General features: G+C 48.8%; 1 protein-coding gene across 6 annotated transcripts in view; it reads right to left on the bottom strand.

Annotated features, from left to right (window-relative positions):
- Positions 1-785: 785 nt before the first annotated feature.
- The window catches only part of PHACTR1 (phosphatase and actin regulator 1), a 300,263-nt gene continuing 278,499 nt past the window's right edge, over positions 786-22,549 (bottom strand). For 4 of the 6 annotated variants that reach the window (XM_061195732.1, XM_061195729.1, XM_061195730.1 and 1 more), the window contains 5 exons: positions 16,642-16,697; positions 11,894-11,955; positions 7,450-7,590; positions 4,888-4,964; positions 786-3,918 (listed from right to left, as the gene is read on the bottom strand). In XM_061195732.1, coding sequence (XP_061051715.1) covers positions 3,903-3,918; positions 4,888-4,964; positions 7,450-7,590; positions 11,894-11,955; positions 16,642-16,697 — 352 coding nt within the window. In that variant the 3' untranslated portion in view covers positions 786-3,902. Of the gene's footprint in view, positions 3,919-4,721; positions 4,965-7,449; positions 7,591-8,553; positions 8,623-11,893; positions 11,956-16,641; positions 16,698-22,549 lie in introns of those variants that run through there. The other 2 variants (XM_061195728.1, XM_061195731.1) reach the window with 2 other exon arrangements.

The following is a 22,549-nucleotide window of genomic DNA, read 5'->3' as shown; positions in this document are numbered from 1 at the left end:
CCAGGGGCATCAGCATGCCCCGGGAGCTAGTTGGAAATGCAGAATCCCAGGCCCACCTAGACCTCGGAGTCAGCATCTGCACTTTGAAAGGACGCCCAGGTGCTTCCTGGCAATGGCGCAGGGGAGTAGCGCTGTGCCAGGTCCTCTTTCCCAGAGCCACCTTCCTAGGTTACCAGACCAAGGGCATGTTATCAACAATCCCACCACCTAAAACGCAGCCAGCAAGCACTGCAGCCCTTCTTGCTTCCCCTAAAACCTTCAAAAAAGACAAGACAGGACCAAAAGGTTGAGCGGAGAAGGTCTTTGTCCTATAAAGCAAATTCTCAGGTTGCTCAAGAAAGGGGGCAGATGTAAGTACTCAAAGAACAAAGCTGCCGGGGGCTTTCACTCGGGGCAGTAATTTATATTCATCATTCCCAGGTTACTAAAGGACAGAAAGTTGGTAAATACATTTAGATATTCTTTAAAAGATGTTTGGAAGAAAAAAACTTTTGTACGCTAGGACTCATCTAGAAAGTTATTTGTGTCCAACAATCCTTCCTTCCCCGTTAATACCAGATAACATGAGCTAGTTCTGTGTCTTCATAACTCTTGCTATTTTGCTGATGTGCTGACCTCTACCCCTTCCCCCGACCCCTACCCCAAACAAACCAAGAATTTTCAGTGGTTCCTGCTGGTGGTCGATAAAACAACACAGGAGTCAAGGAAATGATTTGTTTTTAAGACTTTTTTTTTTTTGGTTTGTTTTTAAAGAAACTGCATACATCATTAGAGACAAACAATAATTTAAATACCATGCAGTTTCTGTATGTACAAAACCTAGGCCATAGAGATCCAGTTTAATTTGTGTTCTATTCACACTGTCTTCCTCATACAGCCGCTGGCTGTTAAAGCAGAACACAGGAGAGTGCTCTGGTACAAGGACAAACTATGTACAGACACCCGGGAAGCAACTGGAAGAAAGCAACCGGTTTGGGGATCAACAGACAAATGGGAAGAAAAAGTTGTTTAAGGTGACCTTCGCCCACTGGCTGTGCACAGGGAGAGCCTGCAATTCCATTCACCGAAGCGCACACCACGATTTTCATTCGGCAAATATAAACACACGTTCGTAAGCAGGAGAAAAATAAGCTCGGAGGTTTTCATCACATCAACCGTCACGTCGTTTGGTTTCTCTAATCTGACATAAAGGCTAAAGTTTTACAGAGCTTTGAGGGCCTTTGGGGAGGAATATACCAGCAATTTCGAAACAGTAAGTAGGCCGATGGCAGTCTCTTCTGTCACGGACGGGGTGGGGACTTCGGGCCGATGTTTGATTTCGAGAGGGAAGCATTTTGAGAAATCTCACGTTTTTCTTCTGATGCTAATGCAAATGAAAACAGGCTCAAACTGCAGCTTTTTCAGAAAAGGGATGCATTGTAAGCCAGCCAGCCCGCCCATCTTTTTTTTCCCCCTTAATATGGAATCGTCATCTTGGAAAGAAACACATTTTTCAATTGTCATAACAATGTGGCAGAAAGGAAATTTGGATAGATTTCTATAAAGACCTCAAGATTTCAAGGAAGGAAAGACAGCAGAGGGCTCATCCTATGACCTACGGAAGTTGCTGGGCTGCTTACAGCGGGCTTGGAAGAGCCCAGCTCGTGGTGGTGACACGGGAAGGGCACCCTTCCACTTGCAGGGAGTTACTTCCGGAAAAGGCTGCCCTGCAGGAGGAGTAGAAACTGCGTTCAGTTTCTTCCACGCACAAAGTGGCTGCAACAATAGGGCACTTTGGGCGGGAACCCGGGACCGCTGGCTAGCTGTGGGGAACTCGATTTAGGCATCATGTTCCCGGGGAATCTGAAAGGCCCGGAACCAAGGCCAGCAGAGAACCACTGGCCTCTGCGAGGCGTCCAGGCAGCGGAGTGAGGTCCCTTAGGACTCGCTCCTGGGCCAGGGGAAGGCTGACTGTCGCTCCAGGCCACCGCGAGCCACAGGGAGCCCAGACTCAGATCCTGGCAGGGCGGGCACCTCTGCCTGGAAGACGCGCCCGCCGCGGAAGAGTTACACGGAAGAGCCCCACGTCCCTTGGCGTGCCATCTGCACATTCAAAGGTCAGTAAGCCTTTCGGGAAGATGCTGTTTACAGCCACGCTACAGCCCTGGCCCCATCTTCCCTGAATCAGTCACCCCACCCACGGCGGTAACTATGCGGATTCAACATTCAGAGAAAAAAGGATGCGGTGACACGTCCTCCTGGGGCTGGGCGCCAGGCGATGCGAGGAAAGCGTGCGCCAGCTTGGCATCAGCCGGCGGGCACTGCCTGGGCACTGCCTGGAACGCTGCCCCGAGCTCCCTGCCAAGTGCACGGTGACGCCGGCCGTGGGGGCCGTGAGCGCCAGCGGAAAAGGAACTGGCCTCACCCATGGCTGTGGAGCCCAAGAGTAAATTGATCCCACGCGTTTTGGGGTGGGGACCAGTTAACTTTTTTTGTGAAGCCCAAGCTTGGCATCTTTCTTTCTGAAGCCTGGGCCTGTGTGGCGGGGAGCAAGCCATCACTGGGAGAGCTGGCGGGAACTACAGGATCACGGCAGGACGCAAGGCAGAGCTGCACGGCTGAGGGCCCTACAGGCTCCGTCAGGAAGGAAACCGGAAGGAGCTCAAGCGGCCTCCTCCAGAGAGCAGTCAGGGTTTGGAGAGGCCCCTCCTCCACTGCCCATCCTACCCTCACCTACCCTGTCACCACTGCTTTCCTGCGGTCCCGAGTGAGGAGGATGGTCAGAGATACACCTCCAGTCACCCTCACCAGCATCAGGAGGGAGAGGCAGGATGCTCCCTGGAGGGGCAGGCGTGGAAGGTACAGCACAGCACGTGTGGCTGGCGTCTGCCCAACGCCGGGGCTTCTGCACAGGCTCCTCAGTGCAGAGCAAGCCTGGAAGGCCCTCCGGTGGTTCTGGAGGACCAGTCCACCAGTGGCTGGAAATGCAGCCTTTCAGGAATGGTTTCTGGCCTGCATGCATCGGTCCTCGACTCAAAGGCCATTAACTAACTGCCAAGCTCCCCGGCCACCAGCCCTGGGGCACGCAGAGCAAAGGAAGAGCATCGGCCAAGCCGTGTGTTACGCCAGCCTTTATGCCCGCAGAAGGGTTCTTATGCTCGCATGCACGATACCACCACGCCTCCAATGGCTGTTGGTATGCGTAAGATCACCCGTGACGCTGGGCTTTGCTAATGACGGCTTCCCCCTTCTAAACCAGAGCTTCCTGGAAGGCAGCCTGGCTCAGCCTGAGGGCACAGGCCAGGCGCTCGTGCCAGCCTTCCAGGCCTGGAGCACGCACTGTCGACCACAGGCTCCCCAGAAAAGGGCTCTCCCTTTAGTTCACGGCAGGGGTGATAGCTGAAGGGAGAGGAGGACAGTGGTCCCTCTCAGCAGCCTCCTCCGCAGGGGCCCCCAAACCAGCTGGCACACCTGGAGCCAGTGTACTTGGCCACGTCTAGAAGGCCAGCCGGCTCGCCTGCTTTGCACAGTCAGCCCAGGCCAGATCCACCGCCTCGGCTTTCTTTGGACTCTGCCTCCAAAGTGTCTGTCGCCTAAGGCTCGCCGGAGCCTGAACAAACGTGGTACCTGCCAGCCTGGCCGGAGAGGCCCGGGGCTTCTCCTATTGCGGGAAAGTCTCCGGTGCCCTCGGCCCTGCCCGGGACAGGGCACAGTCCCTCAGCGGTGGCGCCAGCACCTCTGACCACGGAGCCGTAACCATCGCAATCCTGATTGTGTCTCCTTTTCCTTTTCTTCTTCTTCTTTTAAAAAAAGGTAGTTCAGAAGATTTACATCGTAATGGGGAAGTGAATAAATACCAGCACTTATGGTTCTTATAAACTTATGTTTTGAAGACAGCATAGCACTCAAGAGGAATTCAACTGTTAAGGTCGGTGAAACCTAGGAAAACAAATAATTCAATCAAAACCCAGGGGCTGCGAAAGGTGTCGGATTTGACAGTCCAAGATCTCCATCCTCGAATTCCTTGTTTCTGACAGCCACAGGGAGGCTTAAATCTCCAACCAAAGGCAAATAAATCTCCACAGAACCCCTCAAGAACTTGAGGCCCACCGAGTTCACCTTTGGTTTTGGAGAAGTTTAGTCTGGAGCTCCCGGGGGCCCTTAGCCCATGCAAGGACTCAGCAGCAAGGTGGGGACCCCAGCCTTGTGTCTCCGAGTCAGGCACTGTTTCTCCAGATGTTCACCAAAGGAGAGGGTCAGAAGAACTGAGTCAACGGCTCTGTCGCTGACTGGCCCTGTGACCTTGTATAAGCCCCTCCTATCTCTCTCTGCTTCAGTTTCCCCAAGTAGCATCACACATGACTGTCTGGGAGAGGGTCAGAAGAACTGAGTCAACGGCTCTGTCACTGACTAGCCCTGTGACCTTGTATAAGCCCCTCCTATCTCTCTGTGCTTCAGTTTCCCCAAGTAGCATCACACACGACTGTCTGGGAGAATGACATGGAATCATGGGCATGATCCCGCTTCCGAAGTCCCATGTGGATTCGGTACTTTATCCTAGTTTGGTCTCGGCTGACTGGCTGTAAATTGGCAATTGATCTTTTCTCCTCAGCTTATGTTCTCATAAATACCCACCGTGTTGGTGGTCTGGCATTTAGCAGATCTTCAGTTTGAATGAGTTAAAAACTAGGCTTTGAGAAGGTTGCGTTCAGCCTGGGCCTTTCATGCTCCTTCCCTTACTTTCAGAAACCACAGTGGAACCTGTGGATCCCCACATGGATCTTTCTTTTATCTTCTCCCCTCACTGCACCCACCACACCACTTGTCCTCCAGAAGCAGCTAGGATAGTTCAGTTTGGGGGTAAATGTTATAATTTGAGGGGGGGGGGAAAACCCACTTGATACTAACCTTGTTAAATGTCTACTCAATTCGTGAACTTCCATTTCAGTGCTTTTAAATTCATTGAGCTCCTTCCGAATGGCAGCCTGCAAGGAAGAGAGAAGCCCATGAGAGTGCAGAGGATGGAAAGCAGCTCACCTTCTCTTTTATTCCTATGTTTTCTTTCTTCGACAGAGCCATACACGTGCATAAAACGGATTCTTCCACTGGGAGAGACAAAATCACCTGAGATATCCTTTAGAACCTACGAAGAGTCCCGTCCCCCTAAATCTAAGTTGCGAGCAATCCGATTTGGGATCCTGCCCAGAGCTGTTCCACCTGGGCAGCAAGAGGGCCCTTCCACCTGGCCCACACTCCTGGGTCCTGAGTGCACATTACAAGGCCAGCCTCTCATCTTTCTTTGGTGAATGTAAGCTCCTCAGAGGCACAGCGATGCCTCAGGATGGATACTTCTAGAGGAGGTATGTGAAATTCCCCAACCAAATTAAGGGGTGACGGCCAGCTGCCCCCTTTCCCTTTGACTCATGAAGCCTTGGCTCCTTTACAAGTCTGTTGACTCCGAGGTGATATATTTCACCATGGAGGGTATGGAATGTGTTTTGAATAACCTCAAACATGCATGAGATAAACCTGAATGACCTCATCCTTACAGTCACAGATGTGGCCACCGAGAAGGGGGAAGGAGGACTGGAGCAAAAGAACGTCTGGGGTTGGAGAAAACCTCACTTCTTCCTCGGGGGCTGAAAATTTAAACGTGGGCCCTTTCCCATAGCTCTTTTAAGGTTGATACGTGCTTTGATGGGAAGATATCAGGGCAAGGAGAGTCTGAGGATGGAAAAGTCTTTTTTTTTTTTTTTTTTTTCCTGTTCATCCAAAAAACTGTTATTGTGTGCAGTTGTACTGTGCTAGGTGTATTATGCAAAGGGAAATCAGAAAAGTTGCCACTGTTTGAGAGTTAACAGTCTAACAGAAGACATAAGTGCATAAATAATAACAAAATTTATAAAATGATAGGCATCTCTAGAAAGGAACAGATAAAACAATTTCTACTTCAAGTTGGTTGTCCATTTTTGGAGAGCCAGTTGAGATGCTACCCCTCAGTCAGACTGCTTGTATAAGTAAGATTAAGGGCAAGGCAGAAAGCGATTTAATACTTTTTGTGTATGTGAGAATTTTTATGATTATAAAAGTAATGCATGAGAAAATGGGCAAGGGACTTGAACAGACATTCACAAAAGGCCAGTCAACATATGCGAAGGGGCTTGAGCTCATTAGAAAACAGGGAAATGCAACTAACCATCCTGAGAAACCACACCCACCCAAAAGGGCTAAGATAATACCACGTGTTCACCGAAATGGGCAACAATGAGAACTCTCATAAGCTGCTGGTGAGTGTGTAAATTCATACAATCACTTTGGGACACTCTTTGGCATTACTACTAAAGCAGCTAACCCTCTCCACACTGCAGGACACAGATATTCTACTTCCAGGTTCAAGCCCCGCAGAAACGTGTGCACTCGTGAATGAAAAGACATGGAAGAAGAATGTTCACAGCAGCATTATTCATCACAGCAGCACTATCCGTCAACAGTGAGGCAGGTAGATACATTGTGGAAGATTCATAACTGTAAATACTATGGTATCTCTCTTTACAGTCCTCTTTGTGCATATGTAATATTAAAGGTACACACTCTGTGCCCTTCCATTAAAACTGTAATAACACAGGCGTTTCTTCCTAAGATAAAAAGTTATTTGTAAGCGTTTTAATGGTCACACGATAGTTGACCGTATTCTTGTTACTATGATCATTAACATGCACTGTGTTCAGTACTTTGCATTCTCTACCCAGCCTGACCCCAGGGCGCTGTGCTCCAGCACAGTCATTGTCTCATGTCATCACCTGCGGCCCCAGTCCAGGCACTCTGCTTCTGCCCAAAGCCCCCGCCTCTGAGGCTGCTGGTCCGCTGGTCCTCAGAGCGTTCTTTTATCTCCTTAGCAAACCATTAGCAACGAGGGCCACCACCTCAGGCCCACTGGCCTAGCCAGTTCCATCTACCAGAGCAATGCTAATACTTGGGACCAAGTGGACGTGGTACCAACACTTGCTGCTGGTATGGCTGTCCTCCAGTTTATCTGTTCCTTTCTGGAAATTTCAACGTCCCCGGTGTACCCCCGAGTCCCCTTATTGTCACTTGCACACCGCACAGAGTTATTGTCTTACACTTTTTTTTAAAGGCCCTTACCCTCCAGTTCCTCATGGTGCCTGGGTAAGAATCACAAAGGATCCCCAAGCAGCGGTGCCCTTAGATACGTGTATGGATGAAAGGCGTCTGTCTTGTGCCTTCTCCAGAGCAGAGGAGAATCAGCTCCGCGCCCTCTCCGCACGCTGGAGCCCTCGGGGAAAGGTGCCGGGAGCAGCGCCACAGCCTGCCTGGCAGCCGCTCAGCCTCCAGTACCGCCCCGGGGACCGCGGCTCTGCGGCCGGGCTCCGCGCAGTCTCCGGGCAGCAAGCTGGAGACCCGACACCCGGCTGGCCGTGAGGCCCCGGCCCCCCTCCCCGTCCCTCTTACTTTGTCGGCAGCGGTGAGGCGGGTCCAGGGCTTGTCGGCCCTGCGGTCATAGTCCTGAGCATCGGCCACCTCCACGTAATCGCTGAAGCGGATGAGGATCTTCCGTTCCCTAAGCTCCTCCACTGTGGGCCTCTGGCTGAGCTGCGGGAGGGAGAGAGGGAGGCAGTCAGCCTGTGACGTTCAGATCACTTGGTCCATCCGTGAATTTATAGGTGGGAAGACGAGGTCCAGAGAGGCAGCTGATGCTTCACACACATGTGAGGGGCAGGGCCCAGGGGACACAGAGCTCCTGATTCCTGGACTTCTCCAGGCCTCTGTGAAGGAGTTTACTAACTCGTGAGCTGCCTCCAGGCCTATTCAGACAGCCAGCCAGGCTGTCTCTCTCTCACTAACGCTGCAGTGTCTCGGTCTGTACATGCGGTGTGTCTTTGTGCATGGGTGTGGATCTTCCCATGTCTGTCCTACCTTTCCCCTCAGGTGACAGAAACCTTACACAATAGTTTTATATTATTCTCGATTTGTGACTCCACATCTGTGTGTCAAATTTAGTGCTCTCTGCAAGATGGGTTTGTAATACTTTCTGTGTGTGTGTCTTAGACACAAAGTGTATGTGCAAACGGTATGTAAACTCCGGGGTGTGCAGGAAGGAGAATATGTTGATTTATGAGGTCATGGAGACCCTACCCCTCAACAGCTCAAATGAAAGGCGAGTCCACAAAGGCAGAGCTAGCCCACGTTGATGCCAAAGAAGACTCGGACGGGCCCTTTGGATAGGTCTGTGGTGAAGGAATGAAACAAGTGAATTATTCAACCATCTCCCAGTGTTACCCGCTAGCATCCTTCCTTTGTACTTTAACAACATAAGGCTGACATTTCTATTATCTCTTCCTGTCACCAGGTTTATTTCTTCTGGAGCAACACAGTTGCTCTCTCTTTAGGATGCTGTCAATTCATGTTCAACCGATGTTAGTTAAAAGCAATTTTTCTCTAAGCCCTAGACTGTATTTAATTCTATTAATAGAAGATGCAGTCAAATAGAATCTTACCACAAAGGCCTATAAAACAAACACACGCGAGTGAATCCAAACCACTCCGGCTGTTTTGACTGTATATCATGCAGCTGCCATACACCTTTGGCTGGTGCCAGAATGTCCCAGCTTGCTACCAACTGGCCTACAATGGAAGAGCATCGTTAGATGACTACCTGGCTGGTCTGAGCAGAATGGTGACAGCTACTGCGAGGCTCCGGACAGGACCAAAGCAGCCTGCTGGCCCCCCTTGGGCAAGGGAGGAAAAACGGGGGGCTCAGAGGCCTACTGGGCTGTGGCTCTGGTCACCTGTCTAGACGCTGTGTAGCTCCCCCCCTCAGAGTGGCTGCAGTCTGTCCCGAGGTGGCCCTGGTTTTCCCAGGACAGGGCATTTTTGGCATCAGCTGTAGCCTGTCCCAGGAAACCAGAGGTTTCCCATGCTCTATGGTTAGGGGTGCTGTAAACAAAACTGGTGGCCTATGCTGACTCCAAGATGTGAGTGCAGGGCGCTCTGTACTGTCATTAGAGTACATAGGCCTTTACCGTAATACCACAGGGCATGAAGACTTCTACTGCAAGCCCCAGTTTGTGTTTCTAAGGACTTACTAGCTCGCCCTGGGGTGTTAGACAAACCGTACTATTTTCTAAGTGTGCCATGACAGGAGAAAGGCTGTTAAAATCGGAATTTCTAATTTAAATTTCTCACAGTCATGATCTAGACTTTATTAATAGCCTGTCTGTCTATGGTAGAGTCTGGAGTGAACAGAAACCTAGAGGTTGGCTCTGAAGGTGAGGGACTGTTTTTCATGCCTGAATCCGGTGGGGATTAGACACGACCTCTCCAGATCAATAAGAGACCAGGCCCAGGTGCCACCAGGGAGTGAGTGAGGAGCACACCAAGTTCTCCTGCTGGGAGAGTCTCTAACAACTTCCCAGACTCTGCTGTGAGCCTGGGCTCACGCCCCTGGCCACATGGGGCTCAGGAGAGGTGCCTTTGGCTCATGGATGGCTCTAGCCCTTGGGGTGCGTGAACCCAACTTAACTTGTCTGGACACTAAGGAAATAATCTTTGCAACCAAAGTTGGTTTTCTGGGGATGAGGGGCTGGAAGAAGGGGTGGGGTGCAGAGGTTGGTAGCGTTATGTTTCCATCTATGGCAGCAATAATATTGTTTGCAACCAATTACTCAACAAAAGGGTACGTTGAGACCCAAATTCCACTATTAATACAACCTGACCCAGGTACATTTCTTCCCTTCCTTCTTTCCTGCCTCCCTTCCAGCCATCCTCCCTCCAATACTTCTTCCCATTTATCCGTCCCTCCAGCTAGCTAGCGAGTTTTTGGAAGTGGGAAGCAGGCATTTATTCCAAGATAAAGCATGTAAATTTTAGGTTAGTCTCAATTTGGCTGAAGAAAATGCCTGGTCTGTGGCTATCAGCATCTGCTACTGTGTTTTATTTTTCTCAGTGTCTTAAAATTAAATAGAATGATATTGAGGAAATCCTCGGGCTGAGGGTAAGTAAGTGAAAAGCATCCACCACCACTGGCTTCTGGTCTTGGTGTGATAAAGGCTCCCGAGGAACAGAACGTGCCCAGAACCAGGAGGTGATATGGATTCCCTACCTGCTGGCACGCTCCACATCTCTGTTCACAAAACCAGATGTGAACGCTGTTTCTGGTCTCTCCCTTATAAACAGTTTATCCCTTCACTCAGGCTCATTATTTCTAATTCCCCAAGCCAGTCCCAGGGGAGGCAAATGCTGAAATTACAAGGCAGTTTTCCTGGGAGAAGGAAAGAGAGGTAACCAGGAGGAGGAAGAGGCATTTATCTTGACTTGAGGGCCTGCAAAAACCCCACCCCTAGCATTACCCCTCCTAGGGGAGACGGGTATGGGAGGAGACCCTCTTCTCTCACCCCGTCCTGCCAAACTATGCAATTAGGCAAGCTTTCCCCTGCAAAATCGTATGCTCTTTTTAAAGAGATGAGAATTAGGTGCATGTCCAAATCTTTCCCTATTACTAGTTTTTAGCAAGAAACCCTAAAGTTTAGGAGAATTTTGGGGTCCCAGCAATCAACTCCAATGAACTTTATGAAAATCTGATTAAACATTTTTTCTGAATGTCTAGACCTTTCTGTATCAGAAACGAGGGGTCATCACCAGTCTCCTTTTGGTACCCTCATCATTTCAAAGACACACTTAGAATAATCTAATGCATCTCCCCCGGTCCCCCTCACTACTCAGTCTCAGGAAAAGGGATGCCCTGCGTCCAAAGGCTGGATGGTCTTAAGGATGTAAGAGTCAGAACTTGACTGGAGTGAGGGCAGCTGGATGAAGTGAGGGCCCTTAGCTCTTGTTCTAGTTTCCCACCAGGGGACACCAGCCCGTCACCGGCTTGTCAGGCCCTTGCTTATCCTACTCCTTTTAATTGGGATGGCGTTTGGCTTGTCACCAGATGTTTGGGATGCTCTAAGGGCAAGAAAGTGTTGAGAAACACAAATCATCACCTTAATAATTGGTACGATATTTTAGGATCTCTGAATTTCTTCCTTTGCATAATATTTCTAGGGAGAAAAATCCATTAATAAACCTTTAAAAAATTAATTTTAATGGGTCTCTTAACTGTCTCTAAGCTTTGAGTATCTTTCTCTCAAGATGGTCACTGTAGGAGGCTGATGAAAAACACTCTAGTCAGACAGAATATAGTAGTATATCTTCTGTGTCATTAATTAAACTTGTCAACATCCTCCAAGAATAGCCTCAAATAAGAGTCTGTTATCAAAGAGGCCACTCATAGAATTAGATCCACTTGGGTCTACATTACATTGCCAAGCCATCTATTTTGGGGGTTAAAAACATACAAAAAATCTAGCTTTCTGACTTTTTTATCTAAGTGCTTTTCAAACATCTTCATTAGATTTATCAATACTTTTGGCATTTTCCCAATTCAGTAATTCAAATTGGATTTAGCATAATAGACTCAAATAGTTCTTAGGTAACAGGTCAGGAATAGTATCAGCGGAGACAAGGAAAACTCGCACTTTCCCAGGGTCATAGCAAATAACTGATATATTTGAACTTCTGATTTTGATAATGAATTTCCAATTGCCTAATGGGGTTACAGTGAATTTTTAAAAACAAAATATTCAATGTAACTGCAAATATAATGCACCTGACATCAAGTTGCTTGGGGGTAGGCCAGTGTCACCAGCCAAAAGGACTGAGGGTCATGAAACTGAGTGGACCACTGGCCCCTGGAGAGGTCCTGGAGAGTCCAGAGAGCCGCATGCCCTGACACCCGAGGAATGGAACCATTCATGTCACTTCCAATGGGCCAGGCAGCTGCAAGGCCAACACAGGGCACAGCAGGGGAGGGTGGCCCCCTGTCCCGCCCCAGCTCGGCACGGAACCGTCTCACCTTTCGAGTTAATCTCCTCTTGATCTCTCGTTTCTCCTCTTGTTCCTCTTGTTCATTCCGAGCTGAAAGAAACATTTAAGACGCTTTAGATTTTGGTAGCAGTGTCGCACAAAGGTGCACCTCTGCAGGTTCTAGGCCAAGCAGCTCAGTTTGAAAAGGAGGAGAGAGTTCCCGTCCCCTACCCTGGCCACCCTTTCTGCTTGTGGGGACACTTTCCAAACTGCCTGTACTGTTTCAGATGGGTGGTGAGTGGGTTCACCTTATTTTGTTTTACGTCACACGGGGTTTCAAGTCTGCAGGCCGAAATGCTGGGCCTAGAGGAGGGGCTACGAGGCAAGGAGGTAGGTCCTGAAAGAGTTGGGGTACTGTCTGCAGTGACACAGGCAACCGGGGAGAGGCGAGGCTCCCTTCTTTGGACAAGACCTGGGCCTCACGCAGCTCTGCCTCAAGCCTCACAGTGACCGAAGGGGACTCACTGTGATGTGGCCCTGGTGCCCGGTGCCCTGCGTGGGTGGCACAGAAGCCAGGCCCCACGGGGGCGCCTGCCACCTGCCACAGGAACAAAACGAGGCTCGGCTGATGCCAAACGCAAGGCTGGAATTTCAAAACGCTCACCTTTCACAAGCTCTGATTCCATTAATTCTTTGAATCTTCCAAGAAGTCCACAGAGCGTGTGTGAGGCCACAGTGTGGGATACAACTGCCTACATTTAGACTTCTAAGGAGCGTCTTAGGAGAGCAGGCCCCAGAGCTTCAACCGTCTCAGCTCAACATGTGGGGTGACTTAGCATCAGGTGTGTAAAGCACCGAAGGGAGCCGAGATCCGGAGGACAGAGCACGCGGGGGTATCTAAGTAACGCAGTGACCTTGGGCGCCTCACTTTCCTCCCAGGCCTTGCGATGGAAGCATGGATCGCAGCATAATGCTGTCTAACTTGAAGAAAAATCACCAACGTCAGCCTGGCTCCCATGCCTCTGCCTCTCGTCTACTGAACTGAGGGTGGCATCAGAGAGAGACCACCACTGCCGCTTGATTTTGCACAGGCTGCATCAAAAGGGCCCTTGTTCCCTCATTTTGAAATCACCGTTGGAAATTATGGTTCCATAACTCCATTAACTTATTGTGCAGTGCGCACTCACCCTTGAGTGGTCTCAGTATAGGACAGGTCTTTAAAACAGGGACCCCCTTGTGCCTAGAAGTGGGGTCCCCTCGCCCCTCCTGCCAGCCTGATGGCAGCAAGCACAGCCTCAGCCAACTCACACTGTAGGTGGCAGCACCTCCCGCCAGAAGGAACGGTGGTGGTTCAGAGCAGAACTCACGTCCTTGATCGATACCCCCGGGGGCACGGTTTGGCCAGTGTGACTGCCCGTGGTGACCAGGATCTTGGACCGGGGCAGCTCCAGAAATGGCCACATCTTGCCATGGGCCGAAGTCCCCAGGGGTCCCCGCTGCCCTAAACCCCACTTGAGAGCTCCTTCCTTTGAATTGAAAGGTCCTCCTTCCCCCACCCCAGGGTTCTTTTTAAAAATGAGAATTTCTCTTGGATAGAAACCTGTTCAACTAGTCAGCCATTACTATCTTAGTATGAACTAATGTATCAGAGAGAAACTGGGAGGCAGACTGCCAGCCCCAGAAGAAGGGAGGCCCCCAACAGCTGCATTTGCAGGTGGGAGGGAGGACGGAAGGAAAGGTCTAGAGTGGATGGTGAGTGCCCGGGGGGCAGCTCGAGGGCACTGGGTTGAAATGTACAGACTTATAGCATATTAGGGCCAGAAGGGGGCCACGAGACCACCTAGGCTACTGCTGGTGGTTTGGAAATGAGGATGGGAAGGTCCAGGGGAGTTGAGCGGCTGGCCACACACTCCATGGCTAACAGACAGACAAACAGTCCAGCTCCTTTTCTTGCTTGGCTACGCTGCCTCTCCCCCCATCACATTTTGCTCAGGGCCAGCCCTCCTCCTCCTCATCACTGGTTACTGGCCTCAGACTCCGCTCGGGGCCGCCTCATCCTACAGGCCCCCTCCCGAGCCGTGAAGGTCGGCATCCTGCCCAGAGCACAGAGCCCTCATCGCCCACAGGTGTTCCTGAGGTCCCTCTGAGGGGTAGGAGCCCCAAGCTACCACCTATGGAATCTATACCTTTAGTTCAAAGCCATTTACAAACCCAGGGTCATGAATTCTCAGGCAGTGGGGACCAAGACAACCCCATTGGGCAAGTGGGAAGGGAGACCAGGAAAAGCCCTCGAGGTCATGGCCTGCTGCCACCATCAGAGAGTGCATTGTGTGCTCAGAGGTGCCCAGGGTCTCATTGGCTGCCCAGTGGAGCCAGTACTGCCCACAGGGCTGGGCGGCCTGGGGTGGAAGTCAGACCCGGCTTGCAAAGCTCCACCGCCCAGCCAAGCCACCGCTCTGGGCCTCTCTCCTGCACACTTAGAGATGTGGTTCATCCCTTGACTTAAAGCCCAGAGGATAATTCTCAGAATACACTGTTTGAGGGTGTTTTCTGATACCGCTAAACATTTCTTGTTTAACAATCACACAAGATTTAAAAAAGAGAAAGAAAAACCTATTTCGGAAAACAAAATTGCAGAACGCAGGGAGGAAAAAAGAAAATACCGACAGGAAAAATAAGCTCCTTTCCGAAAAGTTTTGGAACTGCGAAATGATGACCCTGCTTGAATTTGGTCAAGTGATCCTTCAACTTGAAGCTCCTCAAACAGGACAAAGACGCAAGAGGCAACAGAACACAAGGGAGCTGTGGGCACAACTTGTAAGCCCTTGGCTCCCCTCAACCCGAGCCCCCAGGCTCACTAGACGCAAGTCACTGTCTCTAAGACCCGAGTGTCTTTCTGGAGGGTGAGAAAAACCTAACTCGAGGGGCCTGCCCGTCGCCTCCCACGGATCTGGGCAGACGAGGTGTGCGAGCTGGTGCCTTCGGGAAGCCAGGTGAGCTGGGGATTCTCTGCCTTCTCTTTCCAAAACCTGTGCCCTCGCCGAGAGAAGTGCTATGTTCTGAAACCTGAACAATTCCACAGACGTTTTTAGCCTCTTCCCATTTAAGAGTTAGGCTAGGGACCCCAGGTACCGTGCGGCCCCGTAAAAAAGTCGTACAGAGATTCCTTCAGCAGACCACGGATCCGTGTGAGGCACGTCTGGGGGAGAAGTTTAAAAGGAGAAGAAGAAAGCCCGTTCACCAGATTTCTGGCTTTAGGAACAAGCGGACACCTTTTTATTTTTCTTTCTCTCTAACGTAGACAATTTGTAATGGATCAGCTATCAAGTTGGGGCAGAAAGGGAGACACGCCGGCCAAATGCTTCCCCAACCAGGAAAATCATCTGAAAGAATTCTAATTCTGTTTCACTGCAAAGCAAACTTAGAAACGTTTAAAGGCACCCCTTCGTTAGGAAGAACATAATCATATGCACAACTTCCTAGAGATCTGGGAAATGGGTGAGGTGTCCTCAGGACTGAGGAAGGTCAAGGCTGAAAGGAACAGCCACTGCGAGGCGAGGGCGTGGCTGAAGCCCGGAGCAGGGTGGCAGGATGCTGGTGGAGGCACAGGGCACACAGGTGGGCGCCCTGGGGTATGGGTGCTGTGGGTCACGACACCGGCCCCCCCATCACGGCCCTCGCTGGTGACATTCAACAGCAAACCATTTGGCGCGGACCAAGTCGCAAGGCCACAACGAGGAAGGCGAGAAAAGCAAAACCAAGAACACTTTTGTTTGGTCGAAGTGGGGATACCCAGCCACGCACACAGGGGCCTCATGTGACCGGGGCGTGGGTGTGTGCGCGCGTGTGCGTGCGTGCATAGCACAGAAGTTCTGTAAAACTCTGCGTAGCATATATTTCTCTTTTCTGGAGCAAATCAGAAAGGGATAGACGTGTGGGGAGAAAGGGTCTGAATTAAACTAAAAACATCTGTTGACCATCTAGAAGGCAGTGTCAGTGAGAGTGTAGCATGATGAAGCTGAGAGGTTTTAGTTTTCAGTTGTTGAATATCTCCCCCTAAATTGAGGCATACTGGTTGGTGCCCATGAGATGCTTGATTTCTTTCAGCATTTTTAAAATAGGTATTTTAAGCACCACATGGACTTTCTGCACCTCGGCAACTATCTCTGTGTCCTGAACCAAACAAGAGGCTCGTTGACTTTTTCTGTCCACGGACACAGTGACAGCGAGTTTTCTTGAATGAGAGCCTGGGCAGCTACACCAGCGGCCAGTTGTCGGAGGCCTGAGAGGAGGCCGGGAAGGATTTCCCCTTGGAAATGCTCTCTTAGACTTTAGGTTTAATGCCCAGAGGGAGGGGGGATTTTCTCACCAGCAGCTGGCTGCAGTGGAAAGTCATGCTTTCTGGTTTTTGTTTTCAAACGGCTACTTGCCCTATTTTAGCCATCAATATCATATTTGCAGTTTTTTAGCCAATCTGGGTTTCAAGGTGACCCCAACTCTCACTTACGAGTAAGTTCTCTCGCTCAAACTTTTCAGCTTCTCTGACTTGGCAGCCCACTACCGGGCAGGTTCTTCTCGCAGACCCTGAGCTCCTCACGAACCAAGTGGATTCCAATTTGCTTGCTCTGTGGGGAAGCCCTCTCAGATGTTCCAACACACAAGGGCGAAGCCTCCACCACCAGGGAGGGTTTCGATCGTTTCCACACCCGCGCACGGGAGAAACCCTGTGGCCTGCCATCAAACAATAACCAAAGCCACCACGAAACGGCAGCGCTTGCCACGGGCTCTGTCACTTACGTTTCAAAATGTTCCTCTGCTCCAACTCCTCTGCAGTCGGCCTCTGGCTCAGTCGCCTGCGGAAAAAATCCAGGAAAAGTTTTTGGACCATATCATAGCCTCCTTGGGTCGTTAATCTCCCCGGCCGTCGCAGATACATGAGGCAGGGTCAGAGGCCGGAGTCCCTGTTCCATCCTGTGCTCTGAAGGACTGACGCTCACCACCAATGCCTCCCCAGTTCCTCATTTTCAACCCCAGGAAAGGCACCCGACGTGACGTCACGGGGAGCTGAACCCCCTCCCTCCATCGGCCCCTCCCCAGCCCTGCTCCTCCGTGCCTCCAGGCGCGTGGACTCTTCTCACAGAAGTCCCTTTCTTTCATGTGGCCTCCCAGCTTCGGGAGCATGGCCTCTGCTTTTCTCCCCCCGGCCCCGAGGCTAGAGCTTGCCTCTTGCCATGCTTGTGCAGACTCAGAACACAAAGAGGCTCACGGCCCCATGGAGACGGGAGAGGGCACGTCTGTCTGCGGAGAACAACAGCTGCTCTTCTGGTCCCCACCCATCGCCACCAGAGCCTTATTAGACACAAGATGGCAAATGAACAGGAACAGAAATGACACTTGGGGCCGGCACGTAATTTAGCCGCAACAAGTGCAACACCATAGCCAGGATGTGAACTTGCTATGATGCAACAGCAGGGGGCAGGGGCAGACAATGGGCGGGCACCATGTAGGGATAGAAGTTGCCAGAGAATGGGAAGGACACTGAAGAGGAGACTACATGTTCTTAGAGATGCTTTTATGGATCTGACTCCAAAGGCAAGGGAAACAAGAGCAAAAACAAGTGGGACTACATCATACTAAAAAGCTTCTGCACAGCCAAGGAAATTATCATCAAAACAAAAAGGCAACCTACAGAATGGGAGAGGATAATTGCAAACCATATATCTGATAAGGGGTTAAAATCCAAAGTATATAAAGTGCTAATACAACTCAACAATAACGAAAAGCAAACAACCCGATTAAGAAATGGGCAGAGGATCTAAGTGTCCATCGACAGATGAATGGATAAAGAAGATGTGGCACATATATACAATGGAATATTACTCAGCCATAAAAAGAAACGAAATTGAGTTATTTGTAGTGAGGTGGATGGACCTAGAGTCTGTCATACAGAGTGAAGTAAGTCAGAAAGAGAAAAACAAATACAGTATGCTAACACATATATATGGAATCTTTAAAAAAAAAAAAAAAAAGGTCATGAAGAACCTAGGGGCAGGAAGGGAATAAAGACACAGACCTACTAGAGAATGGACTTGAGGACACAGGGATGGGGAAGGGTAAGCTGGGACGAAGTGAGAGAGTGACATGGACATATGTACACTAACAAATGTAAAACAGATAGCTAGTGGGAAGCAGCCGCATAGCACAGGGAGATCAGTTCGGTGCTTTGTGACCACCTAGAGGGGTGGGATAGGGAGGGTGGGAGGGAGACGCAAGAGGGAGGAGATATGGGGATATATGTATACATATAGCTGATTCACTTTGTTATAAAGCAGAAACTGACACACCATTGTAAAGCAATTACACTCCAATAAAGATGTTAAATAAATAAATAAATAAACATAATATGTTGTTTTACAAGAAAAAAAAAGGCTAAACAAAAAAAAAAAAAAAAAAGAAAAGTGATGGGCAGAAGTTCTGAATAGACATTTTTCCAAAGAAGACATACAGATGGCCAACAGGCACATGAAAAGATGTTCAACATCACTAATTACCAGGGAAATGTAAATCAAAACCACAATGAGATATCACTTCACACGTCAGAATGGCTATCATCAAAGAGACCACACAAAACGAATGTTGGCAAGCATGTGGAGGAAAGGGAACCCTCGTACACTGTTGGTGGGAATGTAAATTGGTGCAGCCATTATGAAAAACAGTATGGAGATTCCTCAAAAAATTAAGACTAGAACTACCATATGACCTAGCTATTCCACTTCTGGGTATTTATCTGAAGAAGAGGAAAACACTAATTTGAGAAGATATCTGCACCTCCATGTTCACTACACCATTATATACAATAGCTAAGATATGGAAGCAACCTAAGGGTCCACTGATAGATGCATGGATAAAGAAGATGTGGCACATATATACAATGGAATATTACTCAGCCATAAAAAGAAACGAAATTGAGTTATTTGTAGTGAGGTGGATGGAGTTAGAGTCTGTCATACAGAGTGAAGTAAGTCAGAAAGAGAAAAACAAATACAGTATGCTAACACATATATATGGAATCTAAGGGAAAAAAAATTTAAAAAAAGGTCATGAAGAACCTAGTGGCAAGATGGGAATAAAGACACAGACCTACTAGAGAATGGACTTGAGGATATGGGGAGGGTGAAAGGTAAGCTGTGACAAAGTGAGAGAGTGTCATGGACATATATACACTACCAAATGTAAAATAGATAGCTAGTGGGAAGCAGCCACATAGCACAGGGAGATCAGCTCGGTGCTTTGTGACCACCTAGAGGGGTGGGATAGGGAGGGTGGGAGGGAGGGAGATGCAAGAGGGAAGAGATATGGGAACATATGTATATGTATAACTGATTTACTTTGTTATAAAGCAGAAACTAACACACCATTGTAAAGCAATTATACTCCAATAAAGATGTTAAAAAAAAAAAAAACGAAGATGTGGTACATACACACAATGGAATATTACTCAGCCATGAAAAAGAATGAAATCTCGCCATTTGCAACAACATGGATGGACCTTGAAGGTATTATTCTAAGTGAAATAAGTCACACATAGAAAGACAAATCCCATATGATTTCACTCTTATTAGAATCTAAAAAACCCCAAAAGAAACGAACAAACACAATAAAACAGAAACAAACTCACAGAGATCAGATCAGTGGTTATCAGAGGGGAAGGGGACTTGGGGGGGGGTGGTGAAATGGGTGAAGGGGGTCACTGTATGGTGACGGATGGTATCTAGACTTGTGGTGGTGATCACATTGCAGTGTATACAGCTGTTGAATGATAATGCTGTAGACCTGAAACTTATATTAAAAAAAAGAAAGAGAGAACCACATGCCCGGATAAAGTTCCAGGAATGATCACACAACGGGCCTCAGCATCACAGAGATGTTTGTATTTCTGAGGCTCTTGAAAATTATTTAACAGCCCTGCAGTGAATTATTCAGCATTCTGCTTCCCCCATTGGGATGAGGTGTGTGTGAGATGAGAAAACTGTGGAAGGAGTTTGAGGCTCCTCTGAGTCCTCCAATGGGACTAAGGGGTAAAAAAGAGTGCTGTCCTGGCAGCAGCGGCTATAGTCCCTCCCCAAACAGTGGCAACTAGCGTGCATTGCTGGCAAGCTGTTTACACCATGGACTCTGGAGACCCAGAGTGAAGATAAGAAGTCCACGGAGTTGCCAAGTGTAACTATTTTAAATCCAGTGCTCACTGACAGTTGATTCTGTGATTCCCCAATATCTCATCACCACTTAGGCTGTAGATAGGGAATGGGCCTCAATGCCAGAGAAAGGATTTTTGATCAGATACCTGTCTGCAAACCCCATAGCACCCTGGAAACTGCTGGAAATGGTATTCCAAAGTGTTTTTAAGTTTATAAGAATATTGTCACGTCTATTCTTCATTTTCTTCTCAAAACATCCCATGAAGGCATTATTTATCCACACTGATGAGGGCCCGCCGGGTATTTGGAAATTCACAATGCTGGAGGTTCCAAATTTGGACTCAGCAGTCTTCCCGTCCTTTCTAAAACAGCATTCTCAGACTGTAGGAAGGAACTTGAGATTACACAACTGGGCAAGCTGGTGTCATAGGTCTGGAATGCAACTCCTGACTCCACTTAGAATGAGTTTCTTAGAGGCTCTGCCTCACCTTTCAATTTATTTTCCCTGAGAAAACTGGTTTCTTTTGTAGGGATGCACAGCCACCTTTCTGGGACCATTTAGTAAAACCCAGGTTTTTACATGAAGCTTGGGTTTGGGGGCAGTATGTTTTGAAGAAGCCCTCCAGATTCAAGGTGGAGTTTGCATCTCAGAAGGGGGGGCCAGTGTTTTGGAATCTTATGCCCTGAAGTGTCTGCAGAAGGTTCCCTCACTGGCTTGTGCTAAGCAGCCCATGGATCCCACGACCAGATGCGTTGCCTGGTTCTATTCCGGCCTTTCTGTTTTTGTTTTTCTTATGCGACATGTTCGAAGGGGACAAAACAATGAGTGACTGACCTCTAACCAGAGACAATTCTGCTATTAACTAGGCAGCCTTATCATTAAACACACATGGTTTCAAATGAGGCCCTCTATTCATGCTTCACTTCTCTTGAAAGGGTCTGAGACCAAACAGGCTAATCACAGATATAAAATGTAGCTAAGCCCTCCCGAAGGGCATGTATTATAACTAGTTGTTTTCACTTTGAAAATGAGATTCGGTAGGAAAATGATATTGTGGGTTAATGACAAAGTGCTAAACAGTTCAGGAGTTAGGGGACCTGGGTTCCACTCCTGGCTCTGCCCTGAACCCACCTGGACAAGGTATTGGACCCGCTCAGCCCTATGTTCTTTTCTCTGCAAATAATAGGAGTAATTGAAGAAGCTAATGCTGATTTAATGCCTAAGAAGTACAGGCATGGTTCTAAGAACTGCATGTATATTAATTCATTTAATCTTCAGGTCAGCCCCTTGAGGTAGTACTATCAGCATTTCCATTGTACAAAGGGGAAAAGTGAGGCACAGAAAGTTGCATACCTTGCCCCGGGTCACAGAACTAGCACAGGGCAGAGCCAAGACTTAAACCCAGGCACCCGGCCTCTATAGTCTGAACACTCTTAACCAGTGTATTAGTTTCCTATTGCTGCTGTAACAAAGTACCACAAATATACTGATTTAAAACAACACAAATTTATTATGTTACAGTTCTGGAGGTCGGAAGTTTGGAATGCGTGTCTGTGGGCTAAAATCAAGGGGTCAACAGAGCTGCACCCCTTCTGGAGGAAGGGGAGAATCTGTTCCCTTGCCTTCTTCAGCTTCTAGAAGTGCCCTGCCTTCCCTGTGCCTCTTCAAAGCCCGCAGTGTCGTATTTTCCAATCTCAGACTGACTGCAAGGGTTCTTGTGATAACACTGGACCCACCCAGATAATCCAGGATAATCTGCTCAACTCAAGATTCTTAATCACAGCCTCGAAGTCCCTTTTGCTATGAAAGGTTATAGGTTCATAGGTTTGGGGATTAGGACATGGATGTCTTTGGAAGGGGGAGATATTCTGTCTACCACAACCATAATACCCTACGAGTCAGAAATTGCAAACTGATGTCCGGTGGGTTGCATTTGACTCTGCAAGTTCTTCTCCTTGCTCAGAGGTTACAGCTTTTTTTCCACCTGAATGCCTTTAGAGAGGGTATGTTTGTTCTAGTTAGCCCGGTCCCCAACCCTCGCTCAGATAATACCTGTCCTGCTTTCTTCCTTTGCAATCATTCCTGGCCCTGAGTTTGAGACCCCTGGATAAGATCATCAAGTCATAAGAATCCCGAATTTTGTTTTCCTTCTTTCATCCACCAATCTACCCAACGCTGACTAAGAACCTCACTGAGGACTGAGCACTGATAGTTCTTACGGAGCTCAAAGCCTAGAGGTGCACGTTAGTGATGAAAATTCGCAGGTTAAAACTGGAGCCATACCTTTCAGGAGCTAGACTACAACAGAATACCCTCAAAACGGCCAGCAACTTGGACATGATTTAGACTCTCATGGCAGTTTAGAAGACGCTACAGACTCTCTCAGTGTCTCAGCTTGGCTAGCAAGAGGGTCAGCCAAAAACAGATCAGCAGATGTGTGCAAGGGGGGCTGGGCGCTAGGCAAAATTGTGCAGGGGATCATGTTTTTGTCGGGGTTCTGTCTCCT

Source organism: Eubalaena glacialis, chromosome 7 (genome assembly GCF_028564815.1).
Source record: "Eubalaena glacialis isolate mEubGla1 chromosome 7, mEubGla1.1.hap2.+ XY, whole genome shotgun sequence".
In the NCBI taxonomy this organism is placed as follows: Eukaryota; Metazoa; Chordata; class Mammalia; order Artiodactyla; family Balaenidae; genus Eubalaena; species Eubalaena glacialis.
This window is presented reverse-complemented; position numbering and strand designations above follow the sequence as displayed.